Source organism: Leucoraja erinacea, unplaced genomic scaffold, assembly GCF_028641065.1.
Source record: "Leucoraja erinacea ecotype New England unplaced genomic scaffold, Leri_hhj_1 Leri_57S, whole genome shotgun sequence".
NCBI classification, from domain to species: Eukaryota; Metazoa; Chordata; class Chondrichthyes; order Rajiformes; family Rajidae; genus Leucoraja; species Leucoraja erinaceus.
In genome coordinates this window covers 230,001-248,197 of record NW_026576487.1, presented here as the reverse complement: position 1 = coordinate 248,197, position 18,197 = coordinate 230,001, and the positions used below count along the sequence as shown (strand labels likewise).

At 51.6% G+C, this 18,197-nt stretch overlaps 1 protein-coding gene across 2 annotated transcripts in view; it reads left to right on the top strand.

Annotated features, from left to right (window-relative positions):
- The window catches only part of LOC129694203 (early estrogen-induced gene 1 protein-like), a 28,571-nt gene extending 10,574 nt beyond the window's left edge, over positions 1-17,997 (top strand). For both annotated transcript variants that reach the window (XM_055630920.1, XM_055630919.1), the window contains exons 3-12: positions 1,224-1,344; positions 4,413-4,442; positions 6,237-6,353; positions 7,220-7,266; positions 8,640-8,797; positions 10,862-10,963; positions 12,698-12,890; positions 13,844-13,965; positions 15,834-15,903; positions 16,684-17,997. In XM_055630920.1, the coding sequence (XP_055486895.1) occupies positions 1,224-1,344; positions 4,413-4,442; positions 6,237-6,353; positions 7,220-7,266; positions 8,640-8,797; positions 10,862-10,963; positions 12,698-12,890; positions 13,844-13,965; positions 15,834-15,903; positions 16,684-16,723 (1,000 nt within the window). In that variant the 3' untranslated portion in view covers positions 16,724-17,997. The remainder of the gene's footprint in view (positions 1-1,223; positions 1,345-4,412; positions 4,443-6,236; positions 6,354-7,219; positions 7,267-8,639; positions 8,798-10,861; positions 10,964-12,697; positions 12,891-13,843; positions 13,966-15,833; positions 15,904-16,683) is intronic.
- The last annotated feature ends 200 nt before the right edge of the window (positions 17,998-18,197 follow it).

Genomic DNA, 18,197 nt, shown 5'->3' with positions numbered 1-18,197 from the left:
ACAATAAACTCTCTTGACTAGACTTGACTTTAAGAGTCCTATCTAGCTCTCTCTTAACATAGAAACATAGAAATTAGGTGCAGGAGGAGGCCATTCGGCCCTTCGAGCCTCCACCGCCATTCAATATGATCATGGCTGATCATCCAACTCAGTATCCTGTACCTGCCTTCTCTCCATACCCCCTGATCCCTTTAGCCACAAGGGCCACATCTAACTCCCTCTTAAATATAGCCAATGAACTGGCCTCGACTACCTTCTGTGGCAGAGAGTTCCAGAGATTCACCACTCTTTGTGTGAAAAATGTTCTTCTCATCTCGGTTTTAAAGGATATCCCCCTTATCCTTAAGCTGTGACCCCTTGTCCTGGACTTCCCCAACATCGGGAACAATCTTCCTGCATCTAGCCTGTCCAACCCCTTAAGAATTTGGTAAGTTTCTATAAGATCCCCTCTCAATCTCCTAAATTCTAGAGAGTATAAACCAAGTCTATCCAGTCTTTCTTCATAAGACAGTCCTGACATCCCAGGAATCAGTCTGGTGAACCTCTCTCTGCTCCCTCTATGGCAATAATGTCCTTCCTCAGATTTGGAGACCAAAAAACTGTACGCAATACTCCAGGTGTGGTCTCACCAAGACCCTGTACAACTGCAGTAGAACCTCCCCCTGCTCCTATACTCAAATCCTTTTGCTGTGAATACTCTCTTGAAAGTATCCAGAGAATTGGCCTCCACTGCCTTCTGTGGCAGAGAATTCCATAGACTCACAACTGATTGGGGAATCAGGGGATATGGGGAGAAGGCAGGAACGGGGTACTGATTGTGGATGATCAGCCATGATCACATTGAATGGCGGTGCTGGCTCGAAGGGCCGAATGGCCGACTCCTGCACCTATTGTCTATTGTCTATAACAGTCGGTAAGAAACTGTCCTGGAATGTGTAGGAAGGAACTGCAGACGATGGTTTAAATCGAAAGTGGACAAAAATGCTGGAGAAACTCAGCGGGTGAGGCAGCATCTATGGAGCAAAGGAATAGGCGGTGTTTCGTATGTTAATTGGCTTGGTATAAATGTAAATTGTCCCTGGCGTGTGTGTATGTGTGTAGGGTGGTGTCAGTGTGCGGGGATCGCTGGTCGGCACGGACTCAGTGGGCCGAAGGGCCTGTTTCTGCGCTGTATCTCTAAAGTCAACTAATGTCTCTTTTACTTTTTTTCTTCTCTCTCCCAGTGAAGAGGTTCTGGACAACTGTGTCCAGTGGCAGAAGGAATCTTGCTTCAGGTGTAAAATGAGTGCCAGCTCAGTTACTGGGGTCCTAGACGCAAGCGTTTGCAGGGTATCGGTCCGTAAGGTGAGTGCGGTCAATCTCGCCTGCTTCAAGTATTAGTGTCAAGTTAACATAGACAATAGGTGCAGGAGTAGGCCATTCGGCCCTTCGAGCCTGCACCATTCGCCATTCAATATGATCATGGCTGATCATCTAACTCAGTATCCCATCCCTGCCTTCTCTACATACCCCCTGATCCCTTTAGCCACAAGGGCCACATCTAACTCCCTCTTAAATATAGCCAATGAACTGTGTGGCCTCAACTACCTTCTGTGGCAGAGAGTTCCACAGATTCACCACTCTCTGTGTGGTGAAAAAAAAATGATTTTCTCATCTCGGTCCTAAAAGATTTCCCCCTTATCCTTAAACTGTGTGACCCCTTGTTCTGGACTTCCCCAACATCGGGAACAATCTTCCTGCATCTAGCCTGTCCAACCCCTTAAGAATTTTGTAAGTTTCTATAAGATCCCCCCCCTCAATCTTCTAAATTCTAGCGAGTACAAGCCGAGTCTATCCAGGCTATCTTCGTTTTGTTGACCTCTGTTGTCACATTTCACCAGTAGGGAGCGCTGCATTGATGGAAGCCTTGGCCTACAGTCTATTGGTCTATTTTTTAAATTTTAGTCTGTCTAAACAGTTTATTTTGGAAATTTATTTAGTTTTTCATACAGCGTAGGTTCACCGGGTTAATTCCCGGGATGGCCGGACTGTTGCTGAGAGAATGGAGCGGCTGGGCTTGTACACTCTGTTGTGGAGTTTAGAAGGATGAGAGGGTATCTCATTGAAACATATAAGATTATTAAGGGACACGCTAGAGGCAGGAAACAAGTTCCCGATGTTGGGGGAGCCCAGAACCAGGGGCCACAGTTCCTGCCTTTTCCCCATATCCCCTGATTCCGCTATCTTTAAGAGCCCTATCTAGCTCTCTCTCGAAAGCATCCAGAGAACCGGCCTCCACCGCCCTCTGAGGCAGAGAATTCCACAGACTCACAACTCTCCGTGTGAAAAAGTGTTTCCTCCTCTCCGTTCTAAATCGCTTACCCCTTATTCTTAAACTGTGTGTGGTCCCTGGTTCTGGACTCCCCCATCATCGGGAACATGTTTCCTGCCTCTAGTGCGTCCAATCCCGTAATAACCTTGTATGTTTCAACAAGATTCCCTCTCATCCTTCTAAACTCCAGAGTGTACAAGCCCAGCCGCTCCATTCTCTCAGCACATGACAGTCCCGCCATCCCGGGAATTAACCTTGTAAACCTAGGCTGCACTCCCTCAATAGCAAGAATGTCCTTCCTCAAATTAGGGGACCAAAACTGTACACAATACTCCTGGTGTGGTCTCACTAGGGCCCTGTACAACTGCAGAAGGACCTCTTTGCTCTTAGACTCCTCTTGTTATAAAGGCCAACATGCCATTTGCTTTCGTCACTGCCTACTGTACCTGCATGTTTACTTTCATAGACTGATGAACAAGGACCCCCCAGATACCGTTATACTTCCCCTTTTTCTCAACTTGACACCATTTAGATAATAATCTGGCTTCCTGTTTATGCCACCAAAGTGGATAACCTCACATTTATCCACATTAAACTGCATCTGCCGTGCATCTGCCCACTCCCCCAACCTGTCCAAGTCACCCTGCATCCCCATAGCATCCTCCTCACAGTTCACACTGCCACCCAGCTTTGTGTCATCTGCAAATTTGCTAATGTTTTTTTGAATCCCTCCGTCTAAATCCATTTAGTATACAAGCTCAGCTGCTCCATTCTCTCAGCATATGACAGTCCCGCAAAGACGGCCATGAAGTTTCCGTTAAAGTCATAGTTTGACTTAATAGTTTTTGACCTAAAACTATGAGGCTAAAAGTCAACTTTGTGGTTGCTGGAGTTTTCGCTGTTTGTTGTAGATTGCTCAACAAAAGCTGTCTCCTACGTCACAGTGAGTGAGTGACTGTGTGTGTGTGTGGTTCCTTTGTAAACTAATGACTTGCTCAAATTGCCAAGTCTTGAGACGTCCAAGTCATTGAGCAAGACTGCGGTGGGAAAGGATTTAGATCGAATGAGGAAATGTCCAAATAACCCGGGTTTGAGTATACGGTCTTCTCCCCTCCGACCTCTGAACTCTGACCTCTGACCTCCGACCTCCTACCATCCCCCGACAGGTCCGGCCCGCCTTTTATTATGGGATTGAGGGACTATAACAAGAGGAGTATAGGAGCAAAGAGGCCCTTCTGCAGTTGTACAGGACCCTAGTGAGACCACACCTGGAGTATTGTGTGCAGTTTTGGCCTGTTGGCCTTCATAACAAGAGGAGTTGAGTATAGGAGCAAAGAGGCCCTTCTGCAGTTGTACAGGGCCCTAGTGAGACCACACCTGGAGTATTGTGTGCAGTTTTGGCCTGTTGGCCTTCATAACAAGAGGAGTTGAGTATAGGAGCAAGGAGGTCCTTCTGCAGTTGTACAGGGCCCTAGTGAGACCACACTAGGAGTATTGTGTGCAGTTTTGGTCCCCTAATTTGAGGAAGGACATTCTTGCTATTGAGGAAGTGCAGCGTAGGTTTACAAGGTTAATTCCCGGGATGGCGGGACTGTCATATGCTGAGAGAATGGAGCGGCTGGGCTTGTACACTCTGGAGTTTAGAAGGATGAGAGGGGATCTTATTGAGAGATATAAGATTATTAAGGGTTTGGACACGCTAGAGGCAGGAAACATGTTCCCGATGTTGGGGGAGTCTAGAACCAGGGGCCACACACACAGTTTATGAATAAGGGGTAAGCCATTTAGAACGGAGATGAGGAAACACTTTTTTCAGACAGAGAGTGGTGAGTCTGTGGAATTCTCTGCCTCAGAGGGCGGTGGAGGGCCGGTTCTCTGGATGCTTTCAAGAGAGAGCTAGATCGGGCTCTTAAAGATAGCGGAGTCAGGGGATATGGGGAGAAGGCAGGAACGGGGTACTGATTGGGGATGATCAGCCATGATCACATTGAATGGCGGTGCTGGCTCGAAGGGCCGAATGGCCTCCTCCTGCACCTATTGTCTATTGACCTCCGACCTCAAGCTAGAGGGCCTGACCACCTCTTCTGCCTTCTCCCAACAGGAACTGAAGGGCGGGAAGTCGTTCTTGAAGGTAGGTGTTCAGTTCCCGTGTCATTGCTTGGACATGGGGAAGGGGTGGGGAGGGGGGGGAAATGGGGGGAGGGGGAGGTGTGTGGGTGGGGGGGCCGAGTGGTAAGATGGTCATTGTCAGGGTTGAGGCAATACATTTTCAGCTCAGTCATACAGCATTGAAACAGGCCCTTCGGCCCAACTCGCCCATACCGGCCAACAATGTCCCAGCTACACTAGTCCCACCTGCCTGCGCTTGGTCCATATCCCTCCAAACCTGTCCTATCCATGTACCTGTCCAACTGTTTCTTAAACGTTGGGATAGTCCCAGCCTCAACTACCTCCTCTGGCAGCTTGTTCCATACACCCACCTCCCTCTGTGTGAAAAAGTTACCCCTCAGATTCCTATTAAATCTTTTTCCCTTCACCTTGAACCTGTGTCCTCTGGTCCTTGATTCCCCTACTCTGGGCAAGAGACTCTGTGCGTCTGCCCGATCTATTCCTCTCATGATTTTACACACAATTTATTTAGATTTTTTAAATTATTATTAGAGTCACAGGGTGATACAGTGTGGAAACAGGCCCTTCGGCCCAACTTCTGGGAAAGGGATTCTGTGCATCTACCCGATCTATTCATAGAAACATACAAAAATAGGTGCAGGAAGAGGCCATTTGGCCCTTTGGCTAGTCATTGTGATCATGGCTGATCATCCCCAATCAATAACCCGTGCCTGCCTTCTCCCCATATCCCTTGACTCCACTAGCCCCTAGAGCTCTATCTAACTCTCTCTTAAATCTATCCAGTGACATGGCCTCCACTGCCCTCTGTAGCAGGGAATTCCACAAATTCACAACTCTCTGGGGTGAAAAAGTTTTTTCTCACCTCAGTCTTAAATGACCTCCCCTTTATTCTAAGACTGTGGCCCCTGGTTCTGGACTCGCCCAACATTGGGAAAATTTTTCCTGCATCTAGCTTGTCCAGTCCTTTTATAATTTTATGTGTTTCTATAAGATCCCCTCTTTGTTTGCCTCTTTAAGAACTCTTTAGTTTGAAGTCGGCTCTGGTTCGTGGAGCGCGTGGGGACAAATCCTTTCCTCGGCTACAGCGGGCAATTTGCGATAACAGACGCCATTTTCTTCCGAGAATTCAGCGACGGGGAGGGAGTCTAGAGATATGAAAGGGCAAGGTGTGAAAAGGGGAGCTCAAAGGGAGCGAAGGTCAAGGAAAATGTTGAGTTGACCAGGGGAAAGAAGCTGAAAGATCAAACGATCGTGGCAGAGATGTTGATTGGTTCAATGGGTCTGGGTTGCGGTGACAAAGCTCGAGGGGTGAAGGGTGGGGAGGGAGGTCTTTGTGTGTTTTTTGCTGCTGACTGCATGTTCTACCCCCTCTCTCCACTCTATCTCTCCCTCTCTCTTCCCCCTCCCCCTCTTCCCCCTCCCTCTCTTCCCCCTCCCTCTCTTTCCCCCCTCCCTCTCTTCCCCCCTCCCTCTCTCTTGTGGCCCCCCTCCCTCTCTCTTCCCCCCTCCCTCTCTCTCCCCTCCCCCTCCCTCTCTCCCCCTCTCTCCCCCTCTCTCTCCCCCTCTCTCTCCCCCTCCCTCTCTCCCTCTCTCTCCCCCCCCCCTCTCCCCTCCCTCCCCCCTCTCTCCCCCCTCTCCCCCCCCTCTCCCCTCCCTCTCCCTCTCTCTCCCCCCCCTCTCTCCCCCCTCCCTCTCTCCCCCCCCCTCCCTCTCTCCCTCTCTCCCCCCTCTCTCCCTCTCTCCCCCCCCCTCTCTCTCTCCCCCTCTCTCTCCTCCTCCCCCTCCCCCCCCCCAGTTGGGTTTTGTAGACCTGAACCTGGCTGAGTTTGCGGGCTGTGGCTCCACTGCTCGCTGCTGCCTCCTAGAGGGCTACGACACCAAGCACACCCGTCAGGACAACTCCATCCTCAAGGTACGATGTTGGCGTAGTCGGCAGGGACCGGTCCAAAGTGGGGGGGGGGGCGCCACGAGAAGGAGGGGGGGAGGTGGTGTTGGCGGTCAGCGAAGGTCGGAAGGTCGGACAGGTGGCCGGGCTGCCGACCGACCGACGGGGCCACGGGCGAGGCGCTGCTGCTGCTGCTGCTGCACTCCACGGGCTGCACTACGTCGGGACGGGTGAGGCGGGGGCCGACCCTACAGTCCCCTCGACCTGATTAGTAGCGGTCAAATACGGGACACCATCTGGCAACAGGTGCAGCAGGAGGCCATTCGGCCCTTCGAGCCAGCACCGCCATTCAATGTGATCACGGCTGATCATCCCCAATCAGTACCCCGTTCCTGCCTTCTCCACATATCCCCTGACTCCGCTATCCTTAAGAGCCCGATCTAGCTCTCTCTTGAAAGCATCCAGAGAACCGGCCTCCACCGCCCTCTGAGGCAGAGAATTCCACAGACTCACAACGCTCTGTGAGGGAAAAGTGTTTCTTTCTCCCCATATCCCCTGTCTCCACTCTGTTGAGGTGGACAAAAATGCTGGAGTAACTCTGCAGGTGAGGCAGCATCTGTGGAGCAAAGGAACAGGTGACGTTTCGGGTCGAGACCCTTCTTCAGACTCTAACAGCCCTATCGAGCTCTCTCTAGAGAGGGTTAGATCGGGCTCTTGAAGATAGCGGAGTCAGGGGATATGGGGAGTAGGCAGGAACAGGGTACTGATTGTGGATGATCAGCCATGATCACATTGAATGGCGGTGCTGGCTCGAAGGGCCGAATGGCCTACTCCTGCACCTATTGTCTGTGCTTCCATGTCTCACGGTTCCGCCCTCTGTTTTCCTTACGCAGGTTTCCATCTCCATGCAACTTCTATCCGGCGATCCGTGCTTCAAAACGTAAGTGTGACGGACCGTGACGTTGGGAGTAGTGGTCTGGCTATGAATAAATGAATAAGAATATTGGCCAAGAAAATTCACATACAAGGAATTTGCCTTGGTGCTCCAACCCGCAAGTAACAACATGACATACAGTGACAGTTCGGAGTGACACATAAAACATTAAACATTAAGAATAAAACATTATCGATTAAACGTGAATTAAATAAAATGAAATTATTAATTAAACATGTGAAGTAAATTAACATAAAATACAGTTGTACAGAGCTCTGGTGAGACCACATCTGGAGTATTGTGTACAGTTGTGGTCTCCTAATTTGAGGAAGGACATCCTTGTGATTGAGGCAGTGCAGCGTAGGTTCACGAGATTGATCCCTGGGATGGCGGGACTGTCATATGAGGAAAGATTGAAAAGGCTAGGCTTGTATTCACTGGAGTTTAGAAGGATGAGGGGGGGGCTCTTATAGAAACATATAAATTTATAAAAGGATTGGACAAGCTGGATGCAGGAAAAATGTTCCCAATGTTGGGCGAGTCCAGAACCAGGGGCCACACAGTCTTAGAATAAAGGGGAAGTCATTTAAAACTGAGGTGAGAAAAAACTTTTTCACCCCAGAGAGTTGTGAATTTATGGAATTCCCTGCCACAGAGGGCAGTGGAGGCCAAGTCACTGGATGGATTTAAGAGAGAGTTAGATAGAGCTCTAGGGGCTAGTGGAGTCAAGGGATATGGGGATAAGGCAGGCACGGGTTATTGATTGGGGACGATCAGCCGTGATCACAATGAATGGCGGTGCTGGCTGGAAGGGCCGAATGGCCTCCTCCTGCACCTATTGTGTATTGATCTACCATCGGAGCCTGCGGTCCCTTGCCTGGGATCGACGCTCCAACCGTGGCCTGTGGATTCCACCGTCGATGAGCTTGTAGTCTCGGGTAGAGAACTATGTCGGGAAGCTCCAAATGACACACAAGGTTCGACCAGCCCCGAACCGGGGTCGGATCGCCCGGCTTGGGGGAGCTGAGATTCCCCCCTGATGTGGGAGTTTGATCGCCCCCCCGACGAGGTGGCCCGACCGCCGGCTGCGGGGCTCAAGATCGTCCCGTCAACGGAAGGTTCGAGGCCCCCGATCGAAGGGACGAGATTGAAATTTTTTGTTTGCCTTCCATCACAGTGAGGAATGTGGAGGAGTCACTGTGGTGGATGTTTATGTTCAAATGTGTTTTGTGTGTCTAGTTGCTTTTGACTGGATGGGAAATCAAATTGCTCGTATGTTGTAAAACAAACTTGGTGAATGTAGTAAGTGTGATCATGAGTTTCTCCGCACTAATCCCGGCCCCTGTTTCTGTTTCGTGCTCCCCCCCCCCCTCTTCCAGGCCTCACTCCACGGCCAAGTCCATCGAGATCCTGGGACATCGGAACTCGCTGCAGCCGGACTGCAAAGGGGGAGACGGCAAGGACGATGCGGAGCTGGAGAGGGGACAGAATCGGCCGGATTCCTGGAAGCACAAGGGCCGGTTTCTCCCGGCGAACGGTGAGCGTTCTCCCGTGCAGGAGGTCGGGATGGATCGCGGGACTCCGGCTCTGTAGGGCAGCGACTCTACCGCTGCGCCACCACAACATAGGAGAAGGTGGAGGCCATTCAGCCCGACAATCTCTTGCTGCCTCTCAGCGCCAGGGATCCAGATTAGATACGATACAAGTCCGAGTCAAGTCGAGTCCAGTCCACGTCCACTTCCAGTGAGTTTATTGTCATGTGGCCCAGATAGGACAATGAAATTCTTGCTTTGCTTCAGCACAACAGGATATTGTAGGCATGAATACAGAACAGATCAGTGTGTCCATATACCATAGAATATATATATATACACTCATAAATAAACAGATAAAGTGCAATAGGCTGTTATAGTTCAGAGTTCGTTTGTTGGCAAGTTTAATAGCCTGATAGCTGTGGGGAAGAAAAATAGACAATAGGTGCAGGAGGAGGCCATTCGGCCCTTCGAGCCAGCACCGCCCTTCATTGTGATCATGGCTGATCGTCCCCTACCAATAACCTTCTCCCCATATCCCTTGATTCCACTCGCCCCTAGAGCTCTATCTAACTCTCTCTTAAATCCATCCAGTGACTTGGCCTCCACTGCCCTCTGTGGTAGGGAATTCCACAGATTCGCCACCCTCTGATGCAATAAATTCCTTCTCCTTCCTAAAGAAAAGTAGATAAAAATGCTGGAGAAACTCAGCGGGTGTGGCAGCATCTATGGAGCGAAGGAATAGGTGACGATTCGGGTCGAGACCCTTCAGACTACTCCACTGCGAAATCTGCTCAAGGTGTGTCTACTTTGAAGAAGCTCAACCTCTCTCTGAAGAGTTGAGAAGGGTCTTGACCTGAAACGTCGCCTATTTCCTTCGCTCCATAGATGCTGCCTCACCCACTGAGTTCCTCCAGCATTTTTGTCTACCTTTGATTTTTCCAGCATCTGCAGTTCTTTCTTAAGCAATCCTTTCCATAGGGACGTCCTTTAATTCTGAGGCTGCGCCCTCTGGTCCGAGGCTCTCCCACTAGGGGAAACATCCGGCAGTTGTACAGGGCCCTAGTGAGACCACACCTGGAGTATTGTGTGCAGTTTTGGTCCCCTAATTTGAGGAAGGACATTCTTGCTATTGAGGGGGTGCAGCGTAGGTTCACCAGGTTAATTCCCGGGATGGCGGGACTGTCATATGCTGAGTGAATGGAGCGGCTGGGCTTGTACACTCTGGAGTTTAGAAGGATGAGAGGGAATCTTATTGAACCATATAAGATTATTAAGGGATTGGACACACTAGAGGCAGGAAACATGTTTCCGATGTTGGGGGAGTCCAGAACCAGTGGCCACACAGTTTAAGAATAAGGGGTAAACCATTTAGAACGGAGGCAAGGAAACGCTTTTTCATTAAGGGTTTGGACACGCTAGAGGCAGGAAACATGTTCCCGATGTTTGGGGGAGTCCAGAACCAGGGGCCACACAGTTTAAAAATAAGGGGTTAGCCATTTAGAACGGAGATGAGGAAACGCTTTTTCTCACAGAGAGTTGTGAGTCTGTGGAATTCTCTGCCTCAGAGGGCGGTGGAGGCCAGTTCTCTGGATACTTTCAAGGGAGAGCTAGATAGGGCTCTTAAGGATAGCGGAGTCAGGGGATATGGGGAGAAGGCAGGAACGGGGTACTGATTGGGGATGATCAGCCTTGATCACAATGATTGGCGGTGCTGGCTCGAAGGGCCGAATGGCCTCCTCCTGCACCTGTTGCCTGTTGCCTGTTGCCTGTTGCCTGTTGCCTGTTGCCTGTTGCCTGTTGCCTGTTGCCTGTTGCCTGTTGCCTGTTGCCTGTTGCCTGTTGTCTGTTGTCTGTTGCCTGTTGCCTGTTGCCTGTTGTATGTTGTCTGTTGCCTGTTGCCTGTTGCCTGTTGCCTGTTGCCTGTTGTATGTTGCCTATCCTCTCCACATCCACTGTATCCGGGCCTTTCACTGTTCGGTAGGTTTCGATGCAGACCCCGCCTCATCGCTCCAAGCTCCTGTTCTATGTATATATTTATCACTTGTTCCTTTTCCCCCCCCACACAGCGAGAACACTCGAGGGCAGTGACTGCGCTCCTGACAAGGTGCATCCCCGGAAAAGGCATTCCCGCAATTCCAGTGGCTCTAGCCAGCACTCCAAAATCTCAGGTGAGTGCAGGATTATGGGGAGAGAGTTTTCCTTGGCGACGTGGAAGTCATAGAAACAGGCCCTTCGGCCCAACTTGCCCAGACCGGCCAACAATGTCCCAGCTGCACTAGTCCCCACCTGGCCCATATCCCTCCAAACCTGTCCTATCCATGTACCTGTCCAAGTGTTTGGGATAGTCCCTGCCTCAACTACCTCCTCCGGCAGCTCGTTCCATACACCTACCACCCTCTATGTGGAAAGTCACCCCTCGGATTCCTATTAAATCTTTCTCCCCCTCACCCCCCTTCACCTTAAACCTATGTAAACCTGAGCCACTTAGAACGGAGAGGAGGAAACACTTTTTTCACAGATCTTATTGAAACGTATAAGATTATTAAGGGTTTGGACACGCTAGAGGCAGGAAACATGTTCCCGATATTGGGGGAGTCCAGAGCCAGGGGCCACACACAGTTTAAGAATAAGGGGTAAGCCATTTAGAACGGAGACGAGGAAACACTTTTTTCTCACAGAGAGTTGTGAGTCTGTGGAATTCTCTGCCTCAGAGGGCGGTGGAGGCCGGTTCTCTGGATACTTTCAAGAGAGAGCTAGATAGGGCTCTTAAAGAAAGAGGAGTCAGGGGATATGGGGAGAAGGCAGGAACGGGGTACTGATTGGGGATGATCAGCCATGATCACATTGAATGGCGGTGCTGGCTCGAAGGGGCGAATGGCCTCTACTGCACCTATTGTCTTTTGCCTATAACAGCCGGTAAGAAACTGTCCTGGAATGTGTAGGAAAGAACTGCAGATGCTGTTTAAATTGAAGATAGACACAAAATGCTGGAGTAACTCAACGGGTGAGGCAGCATCTCTGGAGAGAAGGAATGGGTAACGTTTCAGGTCGAGACCCTTCTTCTGACTGAGAGTCAGGGGAGTGGTAGGTAAATAGATAAGGAAGTGTACGGTGTGAAAACAGAACAAAGTGGATGGAGATCAAGGAACATATAGAATAGACCAGGTTTAAGAAAGAACTGCAGATGCTGGAAAAATCGAAAGTAGACAAAAATGCTGGAGAAACTCAGCAGGTGAGGCAGCATCTATGGAGCGAAGGAATAGGTGACGTTTCGGGTCGAGACCCTTCTTCAGACTGATTTGGGGGGGGGTGGTGGGAAGAAGAAAGGAAGAGGCGGAGACAGTGGGCTGTGGGAGAGCTGGGAAGGGGAGGGGAAGGAGGGAGAAAGCAGGGACTACCTGAAATTGGAGAAGTCAATGTTCACACCGCTGGGGTGTAAACTACCCAAGTGAAATATGAGGTGCTGCTCCTCCAATATACGGTGGGACTCACTCTGGCCATGGAGGAGGCCCAGGACAGAGAGGTCGGATTGGGAATGGGAGGGTGAGATGAAGTGCTGAGACACCGGGAGATCGGGTTGGTTATTGTGAACTGAGCGGAGGTGTTGGGCGAAGCGATCGCCGAGCCTGCGCTTGGTCTCACCGATGTAGAGCAGCCGACACCTAGAGCAGCGGATGCAGTAGATGAGGTTGGAGGAGGTGCAGGTGAACCTCTGCCTCACCTGGAAAGACTGTTTGGGTCCTTGGATGGAGTGGAGGTGGGGAGGTAAAGCGACAAGTGTAGCATTTCCTGCGGTTGCAAGGGAAAGTACCAGGAGAGGGGGTGGTTTGGGTGGGAAGGGACCAGGGAGTTATTGAGGGATGGATTTGACCTTCTCTTCACTCCTCCTCCTCCCCTGCCAGGTTACAGTTCCGAGGGATCCCTGTGCAGCTCCCGGTTCGAGCCGGCTCACCGGCGGGATGGGTCTGGAGTTAGCCGCCTCTCCTCCGGCATCGGCAGCACCGCCGACCTACGCGACGGGAACGGGAACGGGACCAGCCCCGACACGGCCATGGCCCATCCCAAACTCTCCTTCCGATCCGAGCGGCTCTCCAGGTGAGAGGCTGTTCCCATCCCGTGGTGTTCCCCAACCCCCAACCCGGTCCAGAGAGGGCAGGGGGTGTTTAGAGGAGAGGGGGAACCTATTGTGGGCAAGTCTCTCACTTTCACTTTGTACAAGTGTGTGTGTGTGTGTCCGCCCACTGTGTGTGTGTGTTCGCTGTGTGTGTTCCACTGTGTGTGTGTGTGTGTGTGTCCCCTCCCTCTCCCTCTCCCTCTCCCTCTCCCTCCCCCTTCCCCTTTCTCTACCCCCCCTCTCCCCCCCCCTTCCCCCCCCCCCCCCCCCCCCCCCCCCCCCCCCTCCCCCCCCCCCCTCCCCCCCCCCCCCCCCCCCCTCCCCTCCCCCCCCCCTCCCCCTCCTCCGAGTGCGTGTGTCTGTCCCCCTCTCCCCTCCCCCTCCCCCCTCTGTGTCCCCCTCCCCCTCTCCCTCTCCCTGTCCCCTCCCCCTCTCACCCTCCTCCCCCCCTCCCCCCTCCCCCTCCCCCCCCCCCCCCCCCCCTCCTCCTCTCCTCCCCCCCCCCCCTTCCCCCCTCTTCCCCTCCCCCTCTCCCCCCCTCCCCCCTCCCCCCCCCCCCCCCTCCCCCCCCTCCCCCTCCCTCCCCCTCTCTCTCCCCCCCTCTCTCCCCCCTCCCTCCCCCTCCCCCCCTCCCCTCTCTCTCCCCTCCTCCCTCTCCCCTCCCTCTCTCTCCCCCTCTCTCTCTCCCCCTCTCCCTCTCTCCCCCTCTCCCCCCTCTCCCCCTCTCCCTCTCTCCCCCTCCCTCCCCCTCCCTCCATCTCCCTCCCCCTGAACTGAGATACAGAGAGAGAGAGAGAGAGAGAGAGAGAAGTAGTGTCCCCCTCTCCCCCTCCCTCCCTCCGCCTCCCTCCTCTCCTCTCTCCCTCCCTCCCTGCACCACCCCCCCTCCCCCTCCTCATCCGAGGGTTCTGACGGCCGCTCTGTGCGTTTCTAGGCGTAAGAAGGAGGAGGCGGAAAGCCGCCCCACGTGGCTGGACGATACGCGGGTGAGCGCGTGCGACATCGTGGAGCGGATCGTACGTGAGCAGGACTTCAGCCGACCAACCGGCGCTGAGGGTGAGCGCTTCTATTCATCCCTTTTTTCCAACCATAAATTAATAATATTTACAAAAATGAACCACATCCACAATACAAGCTGACCCACCACCCACCCACCATAATACAAAGTAAAACAGGAATCAACGCAAAATGTTGACCTGACTCAGCGGGACAGGCAGCAGCATCTCTGGAGAGAAGGAACGGGTTTTGGGTCGAGACCCTTCTTCAGACAAGAGTCTTCTATCCGGAGATGCTGCCTGTCCTGTTGAGCTATTCCAGCATTTGTGTGTCTGTCTTCTGTGTAAACCAGCATCTGCAGTTCCTTGTGAAGGAAAGAATTGCAGATGGTCACAAAATGCTGGAGTAACTCAGCGGGTCAGGCAACATCTCTGGAGACAATAGACAATAGGTGCAGGAGTAGGCCATTCGGCCCTTCGAGCCAGCACCGCCATTCAATGTGATCATGGCTGATCATCCCCAATCAGTACCCCGTTCCTGCCTTCTCCCTTCGACTACTACGACTAACTACCATCTACTTCGATTAAACCTACGAGTAAAAAAGTATCGATTTTTTCCATGGCGACCTTTTTTCACTCGCGGGCATTTTTCAGCATGTTGAAAAATACGCCGCGACCTAGCTGAGGCCTCGAGTACGCGGGGACTACTCTCGAGCATGAAGGAGAGTTACAAAGACCTCCTAGGACCTCGCGTTGACCATGCTGCGAGTACGAGTCGAGGGCAAACTCTTCAGAACTCGTGGATTAGGTCGCCACAGTGGGACAGGCCCTTGACTGTCACTGTAGGTCACGTTGTCACTTGCGGGCGGAGCACCAAGGCCAATTCCTTGTATGTGAATACACTTGGCCAATAAACCAATTCATTCATAAACTTATTCCTATACCCCTCGTTTTTCTCTCTTTCCGTAACCCGTCTGCGGAGGTTGTCTCGATCCTGACTCCGTACGGAGTTTGCACGTTCTCCTGGTGAGCTCCGTGACTTTTTCCCCGGGTGCTCCGGTTTCCTCCCGCACTCCGAAGACGTCCAAGTTTGTAGTTTGATTGGTTTGTGCAAATTGTAAATTGTAAATTGTCCCCAGTGTGTGTAGGATAGTGCTAGTGTACGGGGTGATTCGCTGGTCAGCATGGACCCGGTGGGCCGAAGGGCCTGTTTCTGCGCTGTATCTCTAAAATGTTTTGGCTAGTGGCGTGGAAACAGGCGATTTTAGAAACATAGACAATAGGTGCAGGAGTAGAGGCCAATCGGCCCTTCGAACCTGCACCGCCATTCAATATGATCATGGCTGATCATCCAACTCAGTATCTGCCTTCTTCTCTCCATACCCCCTGATCCCTTTAGCCACAAGGGCCACATCTAACTCCCTCTTAAATATAGCCAATGTACTGAGGCCTCAACTACCTTCTGTGGCAGAGAATTCCACAGATTCACCACACTCTGTGTAAAAAAAAAAAAAAAGTTCTCATCTCGGTCCTAAAAGATTTCCCCATTATCCTTAAACTGTGACCCCTTGTTCTGGACTTCCCCAACATCGGGAATAATCTTCCTGCATCTAGCCTGTCCAACCCCTTAAGAATTGTGTAAGTTTCTATAAGATCCCTCCCTCAATCTTCTAAATTCTAGCGAGTACAAACCGAGTCTATCCAGTGTTTCTTCATATGAAAGTCCTGCCATCCCAGGAATCAGTCTGGTGAACCTTCTCTGTACTCCCTCTATGCCAAGAATGTCTTTCCTCAGATTAGGAGACCAAAACTGTACGCAATACTCCAGGTGTGGTCTCACCAAGACCCTGTACAAGGCTTTAGTCTGTCTCAGTCTGTCTATTGTTGCTTTTCCATGACCTTTAGATTCTGTTTTCCTTCTGCTTCCAGACAGCGGGCTACAGTTGTACGTGGGGCGAGATGGGACCGTCAAACTGGGCGGCTTACAGACTGAGAACAGGTAAACGCAGGCTGTAGTCCGAGGGTATTTTCCGCAGAGACCGCTCCCTCCGTAACCTCCTGGTCAATTCGTCCCTTCCCACCCAAACCACCCCCTCCCCGGGTACATTCCCCCGCAACCGCAGGAAATGCTACACCTGTCGCTTTACCTCCCCCCTCGACTCCATCCAAGGACCCAAGCAGTCGCTCCAGGTGAGGCAGAGGTTCACCTGCACCTCCTCCAACCTCATCTATTGCATCCGCTGCTCTAGGTGTCGGCTGCTCTACATCGGTGAGACCAAGCGCAGGCTTGGCGATCGCTTCACCCAACACCTCCGCTCAGTTCACAATAACCAACCTGATCTCCCGGTGGCTCAGCTCTTCAACTCCCCCTCCCATTCCCAATCCGACCTTTCTGTCCTGGGCCTCCTCCATGGCCAGAGTGAGTCCCACCGCAAATTGGAGGAGCAGCTCCTCATATTTCACTTGGGTAGTTTACACCCCAGCGGTATGAACATTGACTTCTCCAATTTCAGGTAGCCCTGCTTTCTCCCTCCTTCCCCTCCCCTTCCCAGCTCTCCCACAGCCCACTGTCTCCGCCTCTTCCCTCCTTCTTCCCACCCCCACATCAGTGTGAAGAAGGGTCTCGACCCGAAACGTCACCTATTTCCTTCGCTCCGTAGATGCTGCCTCACTCGCTGAGTTTCTCCAGCATTTTTGTCTACCTTCGATTTTTTTCCAGCATCTGCAGTTCCTTCTTAAGCATAATCTAACTCTCTCTCTCTCTTTCTTTTGCCCGCAGACGGTATAATTACAAACCCGTGGTGATCGATAGCCATTAAGCTCGGCTCGACAACGGAATTCCGATTTCCCCCACCGAATATTTCATCTGCTGCTGTTTCATTGTGTTCCCGGGAAGTTCCCAAATTCTGGAGTTTCCACGAGGAAGGAGCCCGGTCATTTTAAAGAAAGGACAGGACAATATCGAGGGTGGGGGGGGGGATGATGGGGAGAGGATAGGGAAAGAGATGGGAAGATTTATCTGTCCGCTCATCCAATGCTAATGGCCCAAGAGTCGAGTTGGGATGGGACTCAATGGATGGTCCACCAACGATTTTTGTTTTTTCCGGTATTCCTTGGAGCCAGATCCTTGCCGTATTATCCGTCGGCTTTGAGAACGGATCTGCCGGGAATGGCCGGGATTTCCAAAAATTCCAAATATTCCACCTGCGCATCGGCTGCGGAAGTCCGGATGAGGTCGGGATCGCCCCGGGCTAGGTGTCACATTTTCGGGGAGAGGGGGGTGGTTTGTTTTCCAGCGGAGATTTCAAAGTGTGCGCTGTCGGGAATTCTGTCCGGATTGAAGGAGGTCCCGGGACCACCAGCAGTCGCCAGGGAATTCGGTGGTGGGCCTGTCGTGTATCTGCGATCAATATATGCTGCAAGTGGGAAAGTTAGTGATCGGGTGCCCAGTATGTCTCGGCTTGACTGGAATTGGTAAGGAAGGAACTGCAGATGCTGGATGGTTTAAACCGAAGATAGACGCAAAAAAAGCTGGAGTAACTCGACGGGGACAGGCGGCGTCTCTGGAGAGAAGGATAGGCGTAACGTTTCGGGTTGAGACCCGCAACGGCACCCGTTCCTTCTCTCCAGAGATGCTGCCTGCCCAGCAGAGTTACTCCAAAGATGCTGCTTGAACCAGCAGAGTTTCTCCAGAGATGCTGCCTGACCCGCTGAGTTACTCCAGAGATGCTGCCTGACCCGCTGAGTTTCTCCAGCTTTTTGCATCTATCTTTGGAATTGCTAATCCTTCCCTTCGGTCTAATTTATCTAGCGTTGTTGTGGGTGTTAGCAAGGAACGTCCTACACCTGACTGGCAGTCCAATGCAACGTACAACATAATCAGTTTGATTCAGTGGGGGAGGAGAGTGTGATGTATTAAAATGCTAACTTCCCAGCTGGTTGACCACTCCGAAGCTGAATCTCCTTGGAGATCATGGAGTCATTATTTGATCTGTGTCTGTGTCGGTCGAGAATGGACTTGACTGAGTTTTTTTTAAAGAAGTGATAATTTATCAATAAAGTGTTTTTAAAAATAAATTGCTTATTTTGAAAAAAGTGTATGAACAGTGTTGGCTTTGAAGATTGAAAACTATCGTTTTTGGGTCATGACAAGCTTTTATTCTGGTGATGGCTCGAGTAGACTTGCACGTCACAGGAAGAGGCCCTTCGGCCCAGCAAGTCCATGCTAACCATGGAGGTAAGAACATAGAATACAATGCAGGTACAGGCCTTTCGGCCCATCATGTCAATGAT